At 48.8% G+C, this 19,198-nt stretch overlaps 1 protein-coding gene across 1 annotated transcript; it reads left to right on the top strand.

Annotated features, from left to right (window-relative positions):
* Window positions 1-4,831: 4,831 nt before the first annotated feature.
* On the top strand, window positions 4,832-6,736 carry Gpr25 (G protein-coupled receptor 25). Its single transcript, NM_001398594.2, is given in 1 exon segment — window positions 4,832-6,736. A coding segment is annotated over 1 exon segment (1,080 nt). The 5' UTR covers window positions 4,832-4,881; the 3' UTR covers window positions 5,962-6,736.
* Window positions 6,737-19,198: the final 12,462 nt, after the last annotated feature.

Raw genomic sequence — 19,198 nt, 5'->3', positions numbered from 1 at the left:
TAGCTGAGAAAAAGTTTAGAAAATGTCTGAGTTAAATGTGAACATGATACAGCCTAGTTTATGAAAATCAATGGTAAAGATACATGATCATAATACATAAGGTCATGCTCACCTGAATATCACAAACTATAGCAATTAAAAGCACCAAAAACTGAAGTGTCTGAATTTAAGTACTTAAAAATTTAAGCAAGATTAAAAAAATTCAACTTAGGCTTGGTGGCTCACACCTTTAATATAACACTCAGGAAGCAGAAGCAGAAGCAGGCAGATCTCTGTAAGTTCAAGGCCAGTCCGGTGTACAGATCGAGTTCCGGGACAACCAGGGCTAAACAGAGATCCTGTCTCAAAAACCCCAAACCAAAAAGAAACAGAAAACAGGTCTTTTGAGAACAGCAGACAATAAACCAGGAACATTCTAATGACAGATATAGCTAGAACAGTGTGCAAAATCTACATACCTGGAGAGTATGTGGCATACAATATTTTTAAAAATCCAAACATCAGATGGAGCTCAGGGAACCTTATGGAAGAGTTGGGAGAAGGATTTGAGAGATGGGAAGAGGGCAGGGACTCAACAGGAAGACCAACACAGTCAACTAACCTGGATTCTTGGGGGTTCCCAGAGCCTGAACCGACCAAAGAGCAAGCATGGGCTGGACTCAGGCTACTACGCATATGTAGCAGATTAGCAGCTTGGTCTTCATGTGGGTCCCCAAACAACTGGAGTAGGGCTATCCCCGAGCAATGACTTGATGTGTGTGTGTGTGGGGAGGGGGGGGTCCTGTTAGGCGGGTTGACACCCAGAGGGGGGCTTCTCAAAAGAGAAGGGAAAGTAGAATCCGGGGAGGATTTTCATGAGAGTACTGAGATGAGAGGAAGGGGCTGATATTGGATTGTAAAGTGAATAAATTTTTTTTAAAAAATCTAAAAATAATGGGAGTATATGGACACCTTATTGGAAACATCCTTCCCTGAATGAAAAACAAATCACCAATCTATGAAGTGTAATTGTGTTAAAGAGTCACATCTGCGGTGATTTTCACGTGGCTGACTAATGAAAAAGACCAGGACAAAATCTCCTTAAAGCTTATTATTTTTATACAGAAAAATGAATAGTAGTGCGATGCCTTAAATGCAGCCTCCATAGGGCAGGCAGAAAGAAAAATCAACTTCCAAAAACAACTGAGATTAAATGTTGTACACAGTATTCTCTCTTCCTCCAAAAACAATACCGTGCCCTGGATAGGGCAGGGTGGCCCACAGAATAGTGAGCCCAGTGGCTCTCCCAGTACAGAAGGAGGCCTGTGAGGGTCGGTGTCAGAGAAGGCTCCAGGAGTATAGGAAAAGAGCCAGTCACTTCTGCTTAGCCTCTGCCCACTAGTCAGAGAGTGGGCTTCATCTAGGCTGAGAAAGATGACGCATCAACTGCCTAACTTGTTTGCAATCCTGTGGTGAGCACTTCTCCCCAGGGATAAAGAGACAGTGGTTGGCCACTCCTCACAAAGCAGCCTAGACACTACAGGTGTCCACACAGAGCACTGTCCTTGACTCTGGCCTTTGCTGCTTTCTTCTCTAGACAGGCCAAGAAAGGCCACTGTGTTTGAGCCCGAGCAGAGAAAATCCACCCTATGTGCTCAACCAGACTTCCCTTGGGTATGAGACCACAGCCAGGAAGCACGAATCTGTGTTTTTCGGTAAACAACCAATTTCTACTTCCCCTCTGCCCCCTGCTGCCCTCCCGTCTTGGCGGCTGCCCCAAGTCTGCCTTCTCCCCAGTGGCATCTCTACTGTTCATCACTAGATTCCAAGGTTACTCACCTCTCTGAGCTCTAAGGTGCACCCGAGTGCAAGGTAAAAATGCAGCCCGGGTCCTGGCCTCAGCTGTCCAGGCTTTATCCTACTGGTCTTCCAGGGAAGGAGGCTGTAGCCCCTTCGGCCAACCAGGAAGTAAGTGCAACTCACCAGCACCATGTGGGTAGAGGACTTCTAAGAGAAAGCCCAAACCTAGGGTGAGGTGCCCTCTAAGAGTTTAGACAGGCTCACTCCACAGTCTCCTCTCCCAGCTTGCAACTGGCAGGAGAGATACTCTTAAAAAAAAAACTGCTATGCCTTCTTAGTGTGTGCATGCGTGTACATACATGTGCATGAGTGTATATGTGTGTATATGACTGTATACATGCGGAGGGGCACGTATGTGGGCATGTGTGTGTCACGGCACAAGTATGATCAGAAGACAACTTGCAGAGGTAGGTTTCTATTGTGTATGTTAGGGGATTGAACTCGGGTCCTCCGGCTTAATGACAAGCACCTTTACCTACTGAGTCATCTCTGCAGCCCAAGAAAACAACTTCTTGGCAGGAACAGACTAGACACGAACCCCGCCCAGTTTCCGTGTGTTTGATTGAATGGGTAGGTTTTCAGGATAGAGGTCGGTGAGGAAGATTAACCCCCAGGCCCTTCCCCCTTACAGAAAGGCAATCTGGCTACATCCCCCCTCTCTGGCTTAAAACCCTTACTCTATGAAAACTGGATTTGGACAGAAATTGGAAAACATCTAGCCCTCCATCCCATCTTCCTACTCCCTGCTGGGTGGCTCCGTATATGAAAGAAAACTGAACCCATGGGTGGCTCCGTATATGAAAGAAAACTGAACCCAGGTGGGATCCTATGGCTCCCTGAACAGTACTGTTTACTGACGATGCCTCTCACTCGGAGACAAGTCTAGGTTTGGATCATAAGTAATGTCATCATCCTACTTCCAATTGATGTCAATCTGGGGACACACACACACACACACACACACACAGAGAGAGAGAGAGAGAGAGAGAGAGAGAGAGAGAGAGAGAGAGAGAGAGAGAGGGAGAGGGAGAGGGAGAGGGAGAGGGAGAGGGAGAGGGAGAGGGAGAGAGAGAGAGAGAGAGAGAGAGAGAGAGAGAGAGAGAGAGATGCCCTTCTGAGCTCTGGTCCTTTGATTACAGAGACAGCTTCTACGCTGTTCCAAAGAGAAACCCCAGATCTCCTTCCAGCCCTCGCTGTGTGGAGACCTGTGTTGTATCTGGACACATCCTCCCTTTTCTGTCCCTACTACAGATAACTATGTCACTCAGTGGCAGAGCTCCTGCCTAATGAGGGTGAGATCTTAACTCCCTGCAAAATAAAATAACAACCACCATCTACTTCCTTCACAAATACAACAGCCTCCTGTGGAGTCCCCCTGGCTTGAGTCTTCCCCCTCGATGATCCACACAGTCTTGCCAGGACCTTTTCAAATCAGACTGATGTCCAAAGCCTTCAGGATCAGGCCACAGTGCCCTTCTCACCTTCATCTCTTGTCCACTCATGCACCTACCTGCACTCCTCCCCTAGGCTCCGGTAGCCTGCCAGTGTCTTCCTATGTCTTCGTTTACTTGCTTTTTTTATAACCCCCTGGACTGACTCATCCTCTCTGCTCTGCCATTCCGTTTGACCTTTAATCTCTTCCTAGACCTGACCTGAACTGTTGCCCCTTTGCAGACCTTTCCCCACCAGATCTTCGGCTCCCCCTTCTAAGCTCTAAGTGTACGTTGTTTTAAACCTGTGCCAGTTTGACCGCTGGCAGGCTGGCCATTGCACACATGGCCTGTGTCTCTTCCCTCCTCAGTAAAGGATCTGAGGTCAAAAATGCATTTCTTGCAATGCAAAGCAAACCAGTGCCTGCATGGAGAGGTCACGTGAGTGAAATGAGGACAAAGCCCACAGTCCCCTGGAATTTCCAATGCCAGGTTGCTCAGTGCACCACTCACTCATTCTCAGTGACAATGGGATGGACTGTGGGAAGGCACACCAAGGTTAACATAGTTCCAACGCTGCCTGTCAGGAGGTGGGTGTTGACCATGTGGTGTAGCTCTGAGAGGAGGCAGCAAGTTTTGCCTCACCCACCCCCATCCCTCCTCTGTCTTGCCATTCTACACAAGCTTAGACATCCTGCACCCCCTTACCCACAAACCCTTTCCTTCCCCTCAGCTCACAAGGACGCTCAGAGCTCCTGTCTTATGATTTAGAACAGCACATCTGTTGGATTGTTAGGGGCCATCTTGTATCATTTTTTCTATAGAGGTTAGGACCTCGTTTGACTTACCAGTAAGATTCTGGATTATGGGGAAGGAGGAGAAGGTTAACTTGGGGGGGGGGGCTGGCCCTTTCCAGTAGGGTGATACCTTTCCTCTCTAGTTTAGACCCCTTTCACATGGTTCTATAAGGACTGGACCAGGACAAAAATGCTACTCCAGGTAACAGATCTAGTCCTTCACTCCAGGAGGCTAATTAATCCAAGAACTCTGGTGCCAATTCGTGATCAGGAACCAAGGGAGGCTCCTTCAACCTTCAGATCTCCCTGCATGCTACGTGGCAGAGCAGACTAGAGAAGGAAGCCGAGGCTTTGTCCTCTCTTGCCCTCATGCCTGATCTGTCTCCTCTCCTCTAAAAACTAGAAAATGCCTGGTGAGAATCGAGAACAGGTTAGGGTTCCAAGACACCCATTGCCCCTTGCACCAGATCTTAGATTCCTGCTCCCCTCCCCAGATATTAGGCCAAGCACCCAGAAATGATGAGCCTCCAACTCTGAGTGGCCACAGGTCTCTAAGGACATCTCACAATACCCAGTTGTGAAACTCCCCTCTGCCCTTCCCTTTGGGCCAGCCCCAATTTGGAGGCCACTATTTTCACCACAGAGGCCCGCCCCTCCCGGCCTCACACTCTTCTCACCCTCCACCTTCCTGCTCACCCCTATAGCCTGGGGTGGCAGGAAGGGAGGTGCTGGGCACGGGCTGTGAAAGCAAACCCCCTCCTGCTCAGAGAGAGCTGCACTGCTCCAGGGTGCACACGGGTCCGGTGACTCCAACTATGCAGTCCACCGAGTCCTGGAATTCTAGCTGGGGCACCACGATGTCCTGGGACTATTCGGGCTCAGGCTCCCTGGACCAAGTAGAGCTGTGCCCTGCCTGGGAACTGCCTTACAGCCACGCCATCATCTCCGCGCTCTACCTGGCGGCCTTCGTCGTGGGCCTGACGGGCAACACCTTCGTGGTGTGGCTGCTGAGCCGGCGGCGCCGACCGCGGCGGCTGGTGGACACCTTCGTACTGCACTTGGCGGCCGCGGACCTGGGCTTCGTGCTCACGCTGCCACTGTGGGCTGTGGCGGAGGCGCGCGGCGGCCTCTGGCCCTTCGGCGATGGCCTGTGCAAAATCAGCAGCTTCGCGCTGGCGGCCACACGCTGCGCGGGCGCGCTGCTGCTGGCGGGCATGAGCGTGGACCGCTACCTGGCCGTAGGCCGGCCGCTGAACGCGCGCCCGCTGCGCAGCGCGCGCTGTGTGCGAGCCTCGTGCAGCGCCGTCTGGGCTGCGGCGTTCCTCGCCGGTCTGCCCACCTTGCTCTACCGGAGGTTGCAGCCGAGCCTGGACGGCGAGGGCAGCCAGTGCGCGGAGGAGCCCTCGGATGCGCTCCAGGGTGTCGGGCTGTTGCTGCTGCTACTGACCTTCGCGCTGCCGCTGGCTGTCACCCTGACCTGCTACTGGCGCGTGTCGCGCCGCCTGCTACGCGTCCGTAGGGCCCGAGGCAACTCGCTGCGTATCATCTTCACCGTGGAGAGCGTCTTCGTGGGCTCCTGGTTGCCCTTCAGCATCCTGCGCGCTCTTTTCTACCTGGCGAGACTCCGGGCGCTGCCGCTGCCCTGCTCCCTGCTGCTGGCGCTGCGTTGGGGTCTGACTGTCGCCACCTGCCTAGCTTTCGTCCACAGCTGTGCGAACCCGGTCATCTATCTCCTGCTGGACCGCTCGTTCCGCGCCCGGGTCCGATTCGGGCCGTGCACGCGCGTCGGGCGACAGGTGCGCAGGATCAGCTCGGCCTCCTCGCTCTCCAGAGATGACAGCTCGGTGTTCTGGGGCCGATCCTCAAAGGCGAACTCTGCTTTGGCCGCTTGGTAGCCTCCTCAGGATGACGCAGGTGGACCGGAGCTTCAAAGAGAGGAACCACGAGATGGCGACTCTGCTTGAAGATGGCATCGGGACTGTCCATTAGAGCTGGCTGCTGAGGCTGGCTGTTCTCACAAACCGACCGGGAAGGGTGGGGTATTTCCTTAATTTTCTCCAATGCAAGAAAAACTGTAGACACCCACCTGGAGAAACGGGTTCACCTAATAGATGGGAGGAAGTTCCGTCCTTTGTTTCATTCTGTGTAATTCAGCCCAAACATTCAATCCAGACTCTCAAAGGTCCTTGTCTCTGACTATTCTTGCCCCTGCAAAAGCCTCTGTCCTTTGAGACATACACTTCTCTCTCTCTCTCTCTCTCTCTCTCTCTCTCTCTCTCTCTCTCTCTCTCTCTCTCTCTCTCTCCCTCTCCCCCCCCTCTGCTCTCCTCTCCCTTCCTCCCTCCCCCTCCCCCCCTCTCTCTCATCACTATGTTATCTGTATTGTTTCTCATCCCTAATTCATCTTTTCATTTTCAAAGGCCCACGAAACACATGGAAACCAACCCCAGTATGAGTTGCTCAATTTGGTCGTTCCCACCTGTTGCTTCACCCTGGTGTGGCGGCCCTTCTTCCCTCTGGAGACGCTGCGGGACTCACCCTGAAAAGAGTTCTAGCTTTCCTTCCTTCTGAATGCCGGGATCTGAAACTTTTCCGTGGTCCCCCTCACTCAGCCAGGGACCCAAGGTTCTTCTGTGAGCACACATCTCAATAAAAACCTCTGTTGGCCCTAGTTGGCATCCATGTCTTGACTTGAACATCGAGAGTGAGACGGGGTCAGAAGGGTGTGTCGTACAGTTAGACAAAAGTCAACTCAGTAGTTCAGGCTGTTCAGGGTGATGGTTTGTGTGTCCTTGGGACTGGGAGTGCCAGCTGCACCTGTGAGTGTGGTACTCTCAGGAGGGCAGAGAACGACTTAGTCTCATTCTTTTAAAGGACATCGAGAGAGTGGGGAGATGAAAGGAAAAAATGAGGAAGATGTACAGCATCTGCCTGCCAGGTGTCATTTCAAAGAAGAGATGTGTAATTTTGATTTTTAAATGCGGTCCAGGCATTCCCCCAATGTGCTGGGAGCTCTTCCAGTACAAATGTTTAGAATTAACTGTTTCAGACTCCGGCTTATCCTTTGAGGCTTCCGGAAGGCTTAGAAAGTAAATGTTTTTACTTGAGAAGATTTGACCTACAAACATTTTGATCAGTGAGGGAAAGGAATTCCCCGATCGGGCTGAGAACCAAGTCCTAGCAAGATTGTGGACCGTGAAGTAGCAGCATAGACTGAGGCTCAGCGCTCGGATGGATCTGAAGATGGGCGTTCTCTTGGGCTATTTAACCTCCTCTCTCCTCACCAAGCACCACTGCATTCTCAATAGCGTTTGAGACCACTGCTTGGAGTGTATTTAATTTCGCAGCCCACCTTGATCCCATCTTGTAGCTGCCCTTGTCAAAATGAACGTCTCTGCATGTCCCTACAAATGCCCTGGAAGCAGCAAGGCTTGCAGTCCATGGGTCACCTGGGCCAGCAAGATGTATACTAGGTGCTTTCAAGTTCAAGAGCCCACCCGTATCATAGTCCTTCCTTTCCTTACCACTGCCGTCTGGGATGAAGGCTCGTGGCTTCCAGGCCAGGGGTGCTGACCTTCATCAAGGTCTGGATGGCAAAACAGAAGCTTACAGAGCAAGTGTTGCTCTAGGCTGCTGGGACAGAACTCCCCTCCAAGTTCATATCCACGTTCTCAGCTGAGCTCCCTGAATCTGACAGACAGGCAGGCAGACAGACAGACAGACAGATGGCTTCTCCAGCCCATGGGAAGTTTTCATGTCCCCTCCTACAGGGCTTCCTGGAAACTGACATTTCTCCCTGCGTAGAGCTAGGCACAATGTGAAAAATAGTTCCCTCTCTTGGAGTGTGGCACTCAATCTGTCCCTGGTGTGCTCCTTGGAAATTGCCCCACTTCCTGGTGAGGGAAGCATGGATGCAGGAACTAAGACCGGTGGTGAAGGAAGAACAAACTAAAATCTTTTTTTTTTAAAAAAAGATGTATTTATTTTATGCATGTGAGTACACTGTAGCTGCCTTCTGACACACCAGAAGAGGGCATCGGATCCCATTACAGATGGTTGTGAGCCACCATGTGGTTGCTGGGATTTGAACTCAGGACCTCTGGAAGAGCAGCCAGTGCTCTTAACTGCTGAGCGGTCTCTCCAGCCCCCACAAACTAAAGTCTTTAAGCAAGCAGTTGGTTCTATTCATTAAGAACTTTAAAGACATGCAGTCGAGGGACTGCCCATGCTCCTTTACCTTACAACATTTTACTCCTACTCCCTCCTAAGCAATGATCCTAAGCAACAGAAGTTGGGTGGCCGAGGAAGAGTACTTTTTAAAGAGCTAAACGTAGAAGGAGAAAAACCCTAAACGTCCAAACACAGTGCTATGGCTTCATGACCATGATAGACTAAAATGCAAATTTTAAGATGTCATTCAAGGAGACATCGGGAAATGTTGATGGTAATTTCCAAGAGAAAGAAAGTAAAATTTCAGAAGTTAAGATGGCCTGCGATAAAACACTATGGCCAAAACCAGGAGAGGGTTTATGTCAGCTTACAGTTCCACATCATATAGTCCATCTCTGAGGGGAAATCAGGACCAGAACTCAAAACAGGGCTGGAGCTGATGTCCAGGCCGTGGAGGAGTGCTGCTCACTGGTTTGGCCCTCAGGTATTGCTCAGGCTAATTATTATTCAGGAACAGCTGCCTGGACGGATCACTGCCCTGAACCATCACCACTGATTAAGAAAATGCCCCCACAGGCTTTCAGACAGGTCATTTGGTGGGAGTATTTTCTTAATTAGGATTCTTTTGTCCGGGGCTGGAGAGATGCACTTCCCCACCCCCATCGTCCTGGTTTCTAAGAGCACTGACTGCTCTTCCAGAGGTCCTGAGTTCAATTTCCATCAAGCCCATGGTGGCTCAACAACTATCTCTAATAGGATCTGATGCTGTCTTCTTGTGTGTCTGAAGACAGCAACCGTGTACTCACATACATTAAATAAATCTTAGCAGAAGGAGATTCATTTGTCCTAAATGACCACAGTTTATATCAAGTTGCTATAAAGTTAGCCAACACAGTCTCCTTTGGATCAACACTATTTCTTGCTTTTTCTTATCCCTCCCAGTTTAGGCACAAAAGGTAAGGTCTTTTCTCCCGCTGCTTACAATGGAAGGGCAGCATTTTACTTGTTTGCTTATTTGTCTCTCTCATTGGAAAATGCACTCCACAATTACAGGGAAGTTTGCTATTTGATTGATTGAGCACCGTGTCCCCTGTGTCTGGAGCAGTGCTAACCGACTGCTACATGAACTACTACAAGAAGTGTGCCATACGTAAGACACGGTGAAGGGGGAAAGAAACAGCATTGCATTCTAGGGCACAGAGAGAGGCTAGAAGAAAACGCAATAAATGCGAACAACAGTCTTGTTAGGATGAGAGAATTACAGAGCCTTCCCCCGTGTTCCTCCTGGGAAATGTTTATAAGCATTTCAAGGGCTGCTAGCAATATGTCGATGTGCCCAATAAAAGGAAGCTAAGATTAGAGCAGGACCTGTCTAACACACACACACACACACACACACACACACACACACACACACACACACACACACCTCACCCAGGCTTCTGAGCTGAAGCTAGAATTGATCATATCTACTCTGCTGTATCGTAGATCAAAGGAAATGATGTTCTTGAAAGTACAGTGGTGGTATTTCATACAGATGTGTCCTGACCTTGGCGTTAGCATGTTCCAGACCCCATCTCCTTCCTTTACTGTGGAGAGACCTGTGGGGCTGCCCTGGGGTTGAAAAGGTCAACACCTGGCCTAAGGCTCTAACTCGGCAATTGAGCCAGCCATTACACCTAGCAGGTAAGAAAGCTAGGTTTGTGGGTGGAATGGGGTGTGGTGGGGGCAGGGCAGGGAGGAAAGGAAAGAGAAGAGAGAGAAACTCCACCTCCAGACAAAGCTGGCAAAGGGCCCTTTGCCTCTTGTGACTAATTCTGACTTTTCTCCTCACCTCCCTCAACCCCATGGGTCTGTTCTCAGGGCATGGTATGGGAACCAGGGCCTAGACTGATGAGTGATCTGGGGAGTTCAGAAGGCTGGCAGAACCAGGGTGTATGCCGGTGGTGTTCGATATGACTCAGCTCCTCTCCCCACTGAGAGCAGAGGGACCCTGGACACTAGGAAGTCATTTCATTTGTGGTATTTTTATCAGGTCTGAGGCTCTGTTCTCCCTCAGCTAAGAAGCCTACAGGAAACTACCAACCTTACCCTCAGACTCAGCAACTGACATAATGGATGACCAGACCCGTAGCCACTGGTGACTGGGAGGGAGCGAGCAGAGGGGGTGGGGGGAAGTGCTCTCCCTCTCCATTCTTTCTTCAAGATCAGAAAAAATCCACACGTTTATATCGCTCTACCTGAGATTCATGCTTACAAAGACTAGCACAGGCTCGTAGCACTGCAGTCTAGTGTCATCCATACAAACCTAACCAAAAACATCTCACAGGTGTGCCATCCACGTCTGGATTATAGTTCATTCCAGATGGAGGCAAAAGGACAACCAAGAGGAGCACAGTATTCGTGCCTGGTACAGAACTCGGTCAAAACCCAAGGCTGGGTATGTCACAGGCCCAGAGGGGACCTGCTGGTGTGTTGCTAAGTGGTCATGCTGTCCCACTCTCTCCTAAACACTGAGGTTCATGTTTGTGGATTTGTACTGTTTTCATCTCTGTCAGCGAACTTCTTGTTGCAGTGGAAGCAAACTACAGACCAAACACGAGGTTCGTAACTGTAATCCCAGCAGTCAAACCAGGCGGGAGAATCATGATTTCAAGGCAAGCCTGGGCAACAAGGTGTACTGCATATAGCAACAGAGTCAAGGCTGCAGTTTGATGGTAGAGAACCCAGCAAGGGTAAAGGCTTTGGTCCAAGTCCTAGCATTGTTTTGTACACACATACAAATACACACACATACACACACACACACACACACACACACACTCACAGATACACACACACACACAGAGACACATACACACAGACACACACAGACACACACACAAAGACACACAGACACAAACAGACACATACACAAACACACACAGATACATACACAGACACCCACACAGACACACACACAGACACACCCACACAGACACACACACAGACACACACAGACACACACACACACAAAGACACACAGACACAGACACACAGACACACAGAGACACACACACACAGAGACACACACACAGACAGACACCCACACAGACACACACACACAGAGACACACACACAGACACACACACAGACCACACACACAGACACACACACAGACACAGACACCCACACAGACACACACACACACAGACACTCACACAGACACACACACACAGACCACACACACAGACACACACACACACACAGACACACACACAGACACACACACAGACACCCACAGACACACACAGACACACACACAGACACACAGACACAGACACAGACACAGACATAGACACAGACACACAAGATAAAAAGAAACCTTAAGAAAGGAAAAGACAGGGTTTGGGGATTTAGCTCAGCGGTAGAGCGCTTGCCTAGCAAACGCAAGGCCCTGGGTTCGGTCCCCAGCTCCGAAAAGAAAAAAAAAAAAAAAAAAAAAAGGAAAAGACAAATACACTCTATAATCTGTGATAGAATAACGTCTTTTAATTCTTTTCTTCATATTTTCCCTTTTTTGTATTTCTTATTCTCTGAATTTTTTATATATGTATATAACACATCTTAATTATACCTCTCTCTACCCTCTCCTTTCAGTCCTCTCTGGAGCATCCCCAACACATCTGTCTCCTAACTTCATGCCCCTCTTCTTCATGACCCACGGAGCTAGATAGTGCTACCTGTATACAAATGGGTGTGGCGGCCTCCCCTGGGGCAAGGCTAGCCTAGCACCAACTACCTCCCCTCCCCATCCCCCCCAAAAGTGACGCTTCTCCAGCAGCTGTCAACGGCCTCCATTAGAGGCATAGCCACTGGAGGCCCTAGCCCTCCACACTGGAATCTTTAACTGACTAGATCATGGGTAGGTAACCATTTGTGTATGCTGCAGTCATGCCACAGCCGTGTCAGGCCCAGAGGACCTTGGGTCCCAGCATGTTCCCTGTCTTCTGCTTCTTATGTCCCCCACCCTTCTTAGTGTTCTGTGATCCTTACTGAGGGGGATTGAAATTCCAGTCTCTTCTAAGGCTGAGTACTCAGGCATTTATTCTCAGTTCAGATTTTGTTTTTGTTTTCCCCTCAAGACAGGGTTTCTTGGTGTAGCCCTGGCTGTCTTGCCAGTTATCACGTAGCTCAGGCTGGCCTGCAACTCATGAGCCTTCTCCCTCAGCTTCCCTGTGATTTAACTGAGATAATTTAACCTAATAATTCAGGATAAACAAAAAATTATACAAAATTATTTATGGCCAGAGGATAAGCATCCTTATACAAAATTATTTATGCCCAGAAGGCAGGATGAGGCTAGAGGCCTCTGAGGCACTCTGAGTGGCCTTAAATAATAAGACCCTGTTTGAGGAGAGATAGCCTATATTCAACCCTGGAAAAATTGCTAGAAGTGAAAATTTTAATTTCTTTCTTTCTTTTTTTCAGTCTTTTTACATAGTTCAGTCTTGAGCTCGGGATCCTTGGCTCCCCATGAGCTGGGGTCTTAGGAGTGTGCCCTGACAACCGATCCTTAAAACAAACATACTCATTAGAGATTCTGAACAGCCTGAGATTTGTGTGGGGGGTTGTGGGGGTTGTGGTTTGACCCAGGGAGATGTGACAGACAGGGGTGATTCATAATAGCTTTCCTGATTGTCCTCCATGACGCAGACATTCCCCGTCTCCATTCGACACGGCTACCCAAACAAATCTAAAACATGCTGGCCCATCTAATGGGGACCGCCACTCTAGAGTCTAGGATCTTGAAGTCAGCACAGTGTGAGTAGCTTACCAGATCGAGACAAACTCTCCCATGTTTTCCTTTAAACAAAACCTTTGTCTTCACATAACTTCGTGCCCCCAATCCTCTCAAGGCTCCACCTCTAAAATTATTATTACTACAAATAAGGTCGTATTTGTGAGATTAGGAGTGAAGTAAGTCAAGACCCACTGCTCTAATGACAAGAATTTTCCCATCTGTACATCTTTTACAAACCTTCTCAGGTGTGGTTACATGTTACGTCCATGTAATAATATGTCTCCCTCCACCCCCACCTCCTCGGCTTATTTCACTATTCCATGTGTATGGAGTTTTACCTGCATGTATGTGTATATACCATGTGTGTACATGGTGCCTGTGCAGGTCAGCATCCGGCATCAGATGTCCTGGGGCTAGAGTTACACATGGATACTAGCTGCCGTGTGGGTACTGGGAATTGAACCCAGGTCCTCTGCAAGAACAGCTAGTGCTCTTAACCTCTGATCCGCCTTTCCAGCCCCCAGTGCTCAGCCTTTTCTTTGGCGGGCACAGCACTCTGTAAGTTTTCTCTGTCTCAATATAGATTTTAGAACCGTCCCTTGGAAAACTCTGTCCTGTGCATAGACCATGCCTCCTCTTCCTGACGTTGAAAATTGTTCCTGAGATGTTGCTCTTATAACCATGCTTTCGTTTCCAGTTGGGGAATGGCTTAGATACTTTGTGTCAAAAATGACCAGACACCTGCTACCTGCCCCTGCCATCTGATCTTATCACTCAGAAGACAGACTCTAGATAGCAGTGACTGTGGACCAGTGAAAACACACCACGGAAGCACTTTGAAAAGCAGCTGAACGAGCTAACGAAAGCGGGGCTAACATTAACAGCTTCTGCTGGCGCTACCTGAGCCCTGCAACGCTCTTCTGTCTCACGATCCTCATCTGTAAATCAGGGATAGCTTCTAGCTTATAGAGTAGATGCAACGGTTAAATGTGTCAGTATGTGGAGAATTTAGAATTATCCCGAACATAGTAAGCATTGTACCTGCTACAATTACCAGTAGTAAAATAAACGACAGAATAATGAGTGGCATTGAGTGCTTCGGTGGTTCTGAATCTTGCCTCTCAGATTCCCTGAGTGAATGTAGCTCTTATTTTGTGATTCCGTGTTCCAGTAAGCAGGAGCACGAGGCCACTGAAGAGGCACAGACTCCCAGTTCTACAAAACAACAGTTGACAACTGAGTCTACATCCATTCATAAAAAGACAGAAAATGCGGAGGCAGTGGCACAGACAGGGGGGAAAAATTCCACTGAAACCAAAACTTATGAGATGAATTCTGTGCTGTGAATTGGACTCTTGTGTGTTCACTGGATTTCTAGTGACAGGTCGATGTGTCCCAGGGATAGAAGCCCATGAATAGAGCAAGGATACTTTGTCTCTCTGACCAAAATTTTCGTCCAGGGGCTGGAGAGACAGCCCTGCAGTTAAGAGCACTGTGCTCTTGCAGAAAACCTGGGTTTAAGTCTCAACACCCATAGGCTGCTCAGGGTGGCTCAGGACCATCTGGAACTCTAGCACTGGGACATCTGCCACCCGCTTCTGGCCTCCACAGGTACCAGGCACTTAAACATCCATGCGCATAAAATAGGATTAAAGTTTTTATTATTTATTTGTTTGTTTGTTTACTCATTTGCTTACTTGTTTATTCATTTTTGAGGAAAGGTTTCTCTGTGTAGCCCTTTCTGCCCTGTAAATTACTCTGTAGACCAGGCTGGCCTCGAACTCAGAGATGTACTTGCCTTCTGAGGACTAGGATTAAAAGTACATACCATATTCAACTTAAAGTTTACCTTCCAGAGCTCAGAAGGAACCCTGACATGAGAGAACCTTCTCCACAGTGTCACCTCCATAAAGTGTCATACCCCACACTGACAGTCCTGCTGCTCTCTGTCCCAACACTGGGACAGACCAGAAGGCTTCTTGGGGTTGGATCAAAACAGTTCCTGATCTTCTCTAGTTCCAAGATTCCAAACATCCCATCTACCCGTAACCCTTCTCCAGACATTTATTTACCATACTGATTTTCTAAAAATCCTTTCTTTTAATAAAAGAAAAGCATCAGCAAGGAAATATAGGGGTGTGTTAGTAATTACTCAGTCTGGTGTTAGGGATGTAGTCCAGCCAGTACAGCGTTTGTCTAGCATGCACAAAGCTCTGGGTTTGAATCCCGGGACAAAATAAACCAGGCCTGGGGCCTCATGCCTGTAAGCCAAGCATTGGGGAAGTACAGGCAGAAAGATCAGAAGTTCAAAGTCATCCTCAGGTACACAGCAAGTTCGAGGCCAGCCTGAGCTATGCAAGACTTTGTCTCTCTCGATTTTTTTTTTCCTAAGTCCACAGGATAGGTAAAGGGGATTCATTAGACAGACCATTAGACAGACTGAACCCTCCCCGCATTCTCCATCTCTCCACCAGCTGCATCTCACTAGAACTTCAGTACGTGTGGCTGTGAGTAAATAGACATAATGCTTTGACTTAAGTGAACTCACAGAGGACTGGAGATGGGCAAAGGTTGGGGTCAGAGCTCAGAGACAGAAGGAGGCAAAGTCAGACATGGCCCATTTCCACTAAGTAGACAGCTATCATCTGACCTCAGTGAAAACCCACCTTCCTCTTTTCTCATTTAGCTTACGATGTCTTCAGAGCAGCCAAAAGATGGAGGCATTAATTTGTTTCTGATGGTCGCAGCCGCAGCCTCCGGCTCAGCCCCAACACAGAAGGAGTTGAGCCTTTAGAAGCAGCTAGGCACTAAGCCACAGGAAGTAGAAGATGGTCACTGGCAAACAGGCCTGGGTCTTCAAAAATGCAGAAGTTATTTTCCTGAGGGTTAGCAGTGGGGAGGAAGAAAGTGGGGTCTTTTTTTTTAAAGACCAAAAATGTAAGAAAACATCTCTTTAAAAATCTCCACTACTTATTGGATTTTCTGGGTACACCCTCACAGCTATGAAGGCAGGAGGTGAGGGTTCCAACACACCTGCTCTACAAAGGGAGGAACTGAGGATCTCAGTCATAATTTCCTGCAGGGTAGACAGGTGCTCTACCACTGAGCTCCACTCCCAGCCCTAAGCACTCACTTCTACTGGGTCTCCTAAATTACCTATTTAATTAACATCATAAAAGGTGAGCCCGTGATAGCCCCAAGTAGCTCAAGCCTCCCTTAGGAGGCTATCTCAGACCTTTGGAAAGTTTAATTGCTCTTAGTGATGTTACATTAAAAAAATTATAGGATGTTACTGTCTGGGCTGAACCCCAACCCTGGGCCCAACAGACCAGACTAATAGTGTTCAGTAGCAGGAACAACAACATTTCTCAGGGGAAAAAAAACAACAAAACAAAATAAAACAACCAAGTGCTAAATCCTCCATCTGGATGCTTTTAACTAGCAAGATAAGTAAGATCCCTTAGGAAAGTGACCAGAGTATCCTGACGCCAGCTAGTTGCTCTCAGTCCCTTTCTGCTTCCTTTTCCCTTTCTGCTGACTGACTCTCAGCTTACCCGGGTCTTACCTACACTTTAGAGGAAACCATCTTGCCGATTCATGAGCCACAATTAAAAAATCCTCCAGGACCTTAACTAAATGTGTGGCCCTCAGTTTCTTAAGCACCCACCCCCACTCCCCCATGAGAGCAAGCACCCTCAGGCAAGCACAGACACAACCTGCTGGCTGAGGGCCAGTTGTCAGTCTGCAGCCCCAGCAGACTTCAGTTCCCGGATCTGGCTCCTAGCCTGGCCTAGACATGACCTCTATCTCACTCCACGACCAGGGCAGGAACAGGCAAGATCAGATCAATGGGTCTCTAGACCCCATTATAGCTGACTTCAAACAAGGTTTTCCCAAAGAATTGGGAAGGCGTTTCCCAAGGGGCCTGAGGAAGACTTGGGGCAGAGCATCCTTGGGATCCCGGTGTCTTGTCTTGGATGCAGCCCCCGGATTAACATCTATCTCTCCCTGTATTTCATCTTAAGGAAGAAACAAAACAAAACCACAATTCACTCTTACCTTAAAGCTTCAAATCTTCTGAAGGCCTCCAGAAACAAGAGGATGCTAGGAGCTGTGGGGATTGTGGTCCTCAAGGGGACAGAGGTTAGGTGGGAGCTTGGGCTCACAGCAAGAGGGGTCATCCAAGTCTCTACTAGCATGGACACAGGAAGTGAGGAAGTTGGGATAAACCCTGAGTCTTCCTGCCTCCTGAGGGGTCTTTTAGACCCACAGAAGACCACTGATCCAGACCAACCGTGACCAGGACTAGTGGTAATTATCACCCCTAATGGTCTCATTAAGATTAAGGCAGTACGGAAAGAAGTATGCCAGTGATCAGTGATCTACACAGAGCCCCAAAGATGCCAGTCTGTGGCCTCTCAAGTCTCACAGAAGCCCAGAAGGCAAGGACAGAAGGGCCGGAGAGGAAAGCAAAGATGGAAACAGAAAAATCAAAGAAAGATGCTGGAACCCTGGAGAGGACTCAGAAAAATCTAGAAACTAGACCAGAAGAGACAGCCAGAGGGTGCTGGAGGAGTGGCCTGACTCATGCAAGTCTGGGGTATGTCCCCAGCTGGGGCTGGGCCTGTCTTCTCTAAAGCGGCTCTGTAGACATAGCCTCTGGGCTCACTTTTGTCTCTCTTCCCTGGGGCAGCCAAGGGAAGCCCCTGTTTTGGCTCTGCAAGTCAGCCCTATGCAGTCCATGAAACTACCTACCCTCCTGGAGTCTGTCCTGGACTTCAAGAGTTCCAGTTCTAGTTGCAGAGGCCTCCAGGCAGCGCCTGCTGGCACCTGCCTCAGCTTACAGGATGCGGTCAGAAGAGGAAGCGAACCTTGGCCCAGTCACTCTGGGGTTTCCAGAGAGCTTTTTGCCGAGACACTGATGGACGGGCAGCGTCTAGGTGGTTAACTGCAGCCTTTCCTCTCCCACCTGGTTCTTAGAGTCCAGGAGGAGACTATGTGAGGTGAGCTCCCTCTCTGTCAGACCTGAGGATGGAAGGAAGATGGACATAGCAGCTTCTGAAAGGCTAGACAGGAAGGGTCTGGGGGCCCCTCCCTCTGAAGGACACTGGGGTACAGACAACATGCTCAGCTTCCAGAGGGCTGTGAGATCTCTCTCTACCTGCTTCTTCTGGATGGGCAAGAAGTCAGCTTCTGGTCTCCTAGAAAGCCCATCTGCTAGAAAGCCTTTTACTCTTCAGCTGACGCAAGAAGAGAAAACGAACAGAGCTTAGCTGACTCTACCGCTCTACACTTTTCATGAACTCCCTCCAGCTGGTCAGGCCTGGGTTTCTGCTCCAGAATCCCTGCTTCTCCAGCCCCAGCTTTTGCCCAAGCTCAGGGCTCCCTGGTGCTAGTCTCCCAATGCCGCCACGATGAGACACAGCCTAAAGGACATACATCTATTCAAATGCTTGAGGGTTTGTTTTTTTGTTTTGTTTTGTTTTTTCTGAGATAGGGTGTCTTTATGTAGTCCTGGCTGTCTTGTAACTAATTCAATCCGTAGACCTGGCTGGCCCGAACTTGATCCACCTGCCTCTGCCTCCCACATGCTGGTATTAAAGGTGTGGCCACCACTGCCCATCTAGCCAATCTTTTTCATGAAAAATTGTATTTTTAGCTTTTATTTTTAAAGCAGAAGCATTTTCTTGTGATAACATTTGTGGTGACTGTTGTTTAAGACAATGTGCTGGTTTGTATATGCTTGGCCCAGGGGATGGCACGATTAGAAGGTGTTGGAGTAGGTGTGTCACTGTGGGTGTGAGCTTTTAGACCCTCGTCCTAGCTGCCTGGAAGCCAGTATTCTGCTAGCAGCCTTCAGATGAAGGTGTAGAACTCTCAGCTCCTCCTGTACCAACCCTGCCTGGACACTGCTGTGGTCCACCTTGATGATGGACTGAACCTCTGAACCTGTAAGCCAGCCCCAATTAAACGTTGTGCTTATAAGAGTTGCCTTGGTCATGGTGTCTGTTCACATCAGTAAAATCCTAACTAAGACAGAAATTGGTACCAGAAGTGGAGTATTGCTGTGATAACTGTGCTTTTGTTTGGAAGAATGTGGATTTGGGGACTTTGGATTTGGAAAGTCAGGGAATGTTTTAAGTGGGGCTTAATGAAATACCCTAGTAGGAGTATAGAAG

The sequence above is a fragment of the Rattus norvegicus genome, chromosome 13, assembly GCF_021556685.1.
Source record: "Rattus norvegicus strain SHRSP/BbbUtx chromosome 13, alternate assembly SHRSP_T2T, whole genome shotgun sequence".
Lineage (NCBI taxonomy): Eukaryota > Metazoa > Chordata > Mammalia > Rodentia > Muridae > Rattus > Rattus norvegicus.
This window is presented reverse-complemented; position numbering and strand designations above follow the sequence as displayed.